The sequence below is a fragment of the Suncus etruscus genome, chromosome 7 (genome assembly GCF_024139225.1).
Source record: "Suncus etruscus isolate mSunEtr1 chromosome 7, mSunEtr1.pri.cur, whole genome shotgun sequence".
Taxonomy (NCBI): domain Eukaryota; kingdom Metazoa; phylum Chordata; class Mammalia; order Eulipotyphla; family Soricidae; genus Suncus; species Suncus etruscus.
The window spans coordinates 53946094-53951947 of NC_064854.1; the positions used below are offsets into that span (position 1 = coordinate 53946094).

At 51.9% G+C, this 5854-nt stretch overlaps 1 protein-coding gene across 1 annotated transcript; it reads left to right on the forward strand.

The window, feature by feature from the left end:
• RGS16 (regulator of G protein signaling 16) lies at positions 1–4299 on the forward strand. Its single transcript, XM_049777579.1, is given in 7 exon segments — positions 1–128; positions 927–1010; positions 1538–1599; positions 1794–1960; positions 3735–3851; positions 3853–3888; positions 4261–4299. Coding segments are annotated over 7 exon segments (549 nt in total). The 5' UTR covers positions 1–84.
• Positions 4300–5854: the final 1555 nt, after the last annotated feature.

Here is a 5854-nt window from a genome sequence, read left to right on the forward strand (position 1 = left end):
TACTTGGCTGCTACCTGCCTGTGCCGCTCGTTTTCTCTGCCTGCCTCCTACCTCCCCACCACGTTCTGCCCTGCGCCCGCAGCCATGTGTCGGACCCTCACCGGCTTCCCCACCACCTGCTTGGAAAGGTCAGTATGAGCTGGGTGGGTGCCCAGAAACCAGATGTTTTTATTTATTTATTTTATTGGGTTACCGGTTTTTCTTTATTTTTAATTAAATTATTTAAACACCGTGATTATAAACATAATTGTAGTTGGGTTTCAGTTATAGCAGATGCCTTTAAAGGAGGAGAGCGGGCAGGGTTGGTCGGGGCGCCTGCTGGGTGGGAAGATGGGATGCTGACGATTGACAGGCAGTGATGAACTTGGTACCAGGTCTCAGATACTTGAGTTTTCAAAAGTGTGGGAGGGGCGCGCGGGGCAGAGTGGTTGAGACTAGCGGGGAATGGGGTCCCTGATTTCTCTCGTTCTCCCGTCAAACAATTGCATCTCTCCAAGCTGGGAGACAGCAGGGTCGCCCTCACCAGGCAGAGCTGAGCTCCCTTTATCACCTCCTGTTTTTTAAGTGCCTTATGTACAGCTGGGAGGGGGGCCTCTGCAGCTGCTGCTTCTTGGGTCCAGAGTTGAGAACCCGGCTCCTACCCCATGGGTCAGAGACAGGCAAGGCGAGGAGGGGACTGAGGCATATACAGAGACACCCCCATGCAGTGGGCTCTGCTCTACTTTTCCGAGCTACCTCTTTTCCTGGTCTGGTGTGGGGCCCCCAGAGAAGCAAACTGGGAAAAGCATCCAGAGACTGGGCTGGGGCATGGACACCAAAGTTCTTCTGTGCCCCTTCAGCCGTCTCTGGCCTGGCTGAGCATGGGAAAGAAGGTGGAATGTGATCCCTGTGGCAGGATTGGTGACCTGTTGTTATTTGTCTTCCAGAGCTAAGGAGCTCAAGTCCCGCCTGAGCACTCTGCTCCACAAGCCAGACCAAAGAAAAGCTTATAGGAGTGGAAAACAAGAGAGGTGAGTGCTGTGGTCCAGGGCTGGGGGTGGGGTAGGAGGGTAGGGTGCAGACCTTCAGGGAAGGCTTTCTTGGCCTCAGGAAGCATATGAAACTCCGCCCCCCTTTTATTTGGGAGCCACACCTGGTGATGCTTGGGGGCACTTCCCAGCTCTGCACTCAGGGATCATTTCTGGTGATGCTCTGGTAACTCTTATGCAGGGGGGGGGGATCAAATTTATTTCAGCATGTGCAAGGCAAATACCCTCCCCACTGTACTATTGCTCCAGGCCACAAAACTGGTTACTTTCTAAATTACTCCCCTTTGAAACCAAACAACAACAAAAACCCACGTGGTTGTCCCCACCTTGAATTTGAACACTTGGGTCCCTTGATGGGTAATCCATGGGTGTTTTTAACCACTGAGCTGGTTCTTGGGTACAGATTGGGGCTGGATCTTGGCTTGTCTGTTTCTTTCTCTCTTTTTTTTTTTTTTTTTTGAGCAAGATAAACCAACACACCTAAATCTTGTCTTGTTAATCTTTGACAGGACCATCTCAGAGGATGTACAGGGATGGAAAGAATCCTTCGATGCACTGCTGAGCAGCCCAAGTGAGTATCCAAGTGCTTTGGATCTGAGGGTGTCTCCCATTCCTAGTCATCAGAGGGTCCCCTAGAGTGCTTGCATTTGCATGCAGCACAGTGGCAGGCAGGTGCTCCTTAAAGGAAATCACACCCTTAAAATCACCCTATGAAGTGCCCCTGCCTCCACCTGATCCTCATTTCCTCCTTCTACCCAACCCCAGATGGGATAGCTGCCTTCCGTGCCTTTTTGAAGACCGAGTTTAGCGAGGAAAACCTGGACTTCTGGCTGGCGTGCGAGGAGTTTAAGAAGATCCGTTCAGCATCCAAGCTGGAGGCCCAGGCTCGCCGGATCTTCGAGGAGTTTGTGTGCTGCGAAGCCCCCAAGGAGGTCAGAAACCAAGACCCCCTTCTCCCCACCCCCTGCTTTTTCCCCTTGACCCCACCAAGGACTGGGGGGGGGCAGGGTTGGGCAGCAGGTAGACCCCCTGGCTTTGGGAGCAGATATCTTTATTAAGCTGGTGGGGAGAGAGTTGTGTCTGAGACTGTTGTAATCACTGCTCTGCTGTTACTCTCAACTCAGCCAGCAGACTGGAGTAACTCCAAGCTATGCCCTTATATTATTATTATTATTATTATTATTATTATTATTATTATTATTATTATTACTATTATTTTATTTTATTTTGGTGTTTGGGCCACACCCGGTGACACTCAGGGGTTACTCCTGGCTATGCCCTCAGAAATTGCTCCTGGTTTAGGGGACCATATGGGAAGCCAGGGGATCGAACTGCGGTCCCTCCTATGTTAGCACATGCAAGGCAAATGCCCTACTGCTTGCACCACCACTCAGGCCCCTATTATTATTTTAGTTTTGGGTCTAACCCAGCGATGCCCAGGGCTCCACTTCTGGCAAGGCAAATGCCTCCCTCTTCTCCCCACCCCCCAACCCCTATCTCTCTGACTGTACAGATGCTCTTTTTTTGTTTTTGTATTTTGTCTATCTTTGGGGGCCACACCCAGCAGTCCTCAGGGGTTATTCCTAGCTCAGCACTCAGAAGTTGCTCCTGGCAGGCTCAGGGATGCCAGGGATTGAACCTGGGTCTGGCATGGGTCTTCTGCATGCAAAGCAAACACCCTACCACTAGCCCTTTTCGGGTTTTTTTTTTTTTTTTTTTTTGGCGCCACACCCTGTGACCCTCAGGGGTTACTTCTGGCTCTGTGCTCAGAAATCATCTTGGCAGGCTAGGAGGACCATATGTAATGCCCAGGATTAAACCCGGGTCCATCAAGGGTCATCCGCGTACAAGGCAAATGTCCTACCTCTGTGCTATCACTCCGGCCCCCCCCCCCCTTTTTTTTTAAAGAGACTCAAAATACATAACTGAGGAGTCTGTGTGGCCTGGCTTATTGGGCTTTTGCCCGTGACCAGGTACATGGCGCCACCCAGTGGCAATCACGTGGTAGTGCCATTGGATGCCTTTAGTTCAGAGAGCGAACTTTAGTTCTTTAGTTCCATGAGAGAGGTCCTGGGGGCAGTAGCTGTAACCCCAAGGGCTCTGCTGGAACCCCATGCCGCCAGATATGTACATGCTGAGGGCCAGGACAGAGAGGGAATCGTAGGCTGAAAGGGGACAAGCATCCCCTGCAGACAGGGAGGTTGAGGCTGGGCTTGGTTCTAGAGATGCAGAATGAGGGAAGGAAAGAGCATTCTGAGATAATGAGCCCTAGGGATAGCACAGTTGGGAGGGTGCTTGCCTTGCACGTGGCCAACAGTGGTTTGATCCCTGGCATCCCATATGGGTCCCTGAGCACTGCCCCCTGAGAACTGCCAGAAGAGATTCCTTGAGTGTAGAAACAGGAGTATAGAACCCTGAGAGCACCACCAGGTATGGCCCAATCTCCCCCCAAACAAGCAACCAAACAAAAAAACCCAGGAACATCCCAAGACCTGCAAGTCCAGAGGGTGACTGGACAAAAGGTTTTGGGGAGGATCAGGCTTTGGGACTAGGGGGGCTTTGGGACTAGCATATTTGGGACTAGCATATTCCTTTGATGTAGCTCCCCCATTAAAGCTGGTCTCACCTCCTACCTGCCTGCATGCTGAGTCTCTTATGAAGTGAGGGGCCCCTTACTCACTCCCTCTGTGTTCCCTTGCTCCCCAGGTGAACCTGGACCACGAGACCCGTGAGCTGACCCGGGCAGGCCTGCAGGCTACCCCCCGCAGTTGCTTTGATGCTGCACAGTTCAAGACCCGCACTCTGATGGAGAAGGACTCATACCCCCCGATTCCTACGCTCCCCTGCCTACAGGGATCTGGTGACATGCACCTGTCCCCGTGGCCTATGCATAGCTAAGCTGCCCTGAATTTGTTGTGAGGGTGCTGCTACCCTTTCTTAGTGATGGACACCTGTTCCTCAGAGGCCAGGACCGAGTTCCAAGCCTGAGGGGGTCCCCCTTTGGGGCTGGGAGAGCTCATGGTAGGGGAAGATGGTGGCATGAGTTGTCCAGGACTTCTGGGTTATGAGAGGGCCTCCTCTGTACCTATTGGGGGGACACACGTGGATCAGAGATACTGTGATGGAGACAAGCAGGGCAAGTGAGGACCAGCTATGGGCAGTGTCACTTGTGAAGTCTGAGCTGGCCCTGCACCCCTTGTTCGTGCTATGTACTGCCCCCTCCCCTCTGAAGGCCAAGGGGATGGGAGTCCTGTGCTGCTCCCGACCCTGAGGCTGTTTTGGAAAGAGGTGCCCTTGGTAGGGTGAGGCTTAGATTTCTTCCCTACAAACTAGAGGGGCCCATGAGGGAGTGTGGGCAATCCAGAACCTGCCCACCGTCCCTCCACTGGATGGACATCTCAGGTGACACTTCTGTGATTGGTGGATAGTCCATGTGTGCTCCCTCTTCAGGCCCCTTGGGAAATTAATTATTGTCTCCTGGAAAGGGGGTTCCTCTGAGAGAGTGACTTGAGTATGGCATTATTGGCTTGGGTCATGATTATTTTGGTTGTGCAGTTATTTATCAATGATCAGTTTCTTCTATTTATCAATGGTCAGTTTCTACTATTAATGATCAGTTTCTCTGGAAGAGCCGATGGGAGGGACCTTGGGCCCCCAACCTGACCCTCACTACCTCTGTGGGTACCTGGACTCTCAATCGCCTTCCCACCCTTATTTATTGTCGCCACCTGGAGCTGGTTTCCTGGCCACCGTGTACTTGTTTTATTCTTGTAAAATAAAAATGAAAACCTCAACAGGAGTTCTTGTGGATTGCGCCGAGAGGAACACTGGGAAGGGGAGGGGCATCTGGAAGGATGTGGGTTTGAGGTCCATTTCCAAGGCTTTTGATCCTTGGAAGGTGGGGCTGGATACACACACACCCAGAGAAGGCCCTTGCTTTGCGTGATGCGCACACACACACACACACACACACACACACAGACACACACCCTCTCTACCTTGCCTTGCTCATGGCAGACAGGTTACACTTCTGGCACCTCATAGGATCCCCTGAGCAGAGCCAGGAGTAAGACCTGAGCAGAACTAGGTGTGGCACTAGGCACCTCCTAGTGGTGGAAGAGGGCTTCTACACCACCAGGAGTGATCCTGAGTAAGAGCTCACCTAGTTAGTGTCTGACTGTTAGCCACTAACTCAAAGTCAGCAGGAAAAAAGTGTAGATAAAATGACCTGTCAGGCAGGTAAGTAGGGAAGGGTGTCCCCGCCCAGGTCAGTGAATTATAGAGATGTAGTAAAACCAAAAGAGGATTTGGAGAAGTCACTTCGTCATTGATAAAAATCTCACCAGGCACCAGGCAGGCCCAGAGAAAGCTAGAGGCCCCTGACTGGGAGAAGCTGCCCCTGGGACCAAAAACAGGAAGGAGACCGTCAAACTACCCCTGGCAACCACCCTAGCAACCGCTGAGAAGAAGGCTGGATAAACCCTATGAAAGTCAACTTGGAAAAAAGGAGGCGCACATGTGTACCAGCCCACACACATGTTGTCTACATGCACTTGCGTTGCATTTCTCTGGCACCCCAGATGGTCTCACGAGCCTCTCCTCCGAGAGTGATTTTGGGGAGCACAGCCAAGAGTAAACTCTGAGCATAGCCGGGTGTGGCCCCAAAACAAAAGCAACAGAACAATTTCCAAGCTATGAGCTGCATTCCTGGTTTCTCAGAAAGAGGTGGATCTTGGCCGGAGAGATAGCATGGAGGTAAGGCGTTTGCCTTTCACGCAGAAGGACGGTGGTTCGAATCCCGGCATTCCATTGGTCCCCCGAGCCTG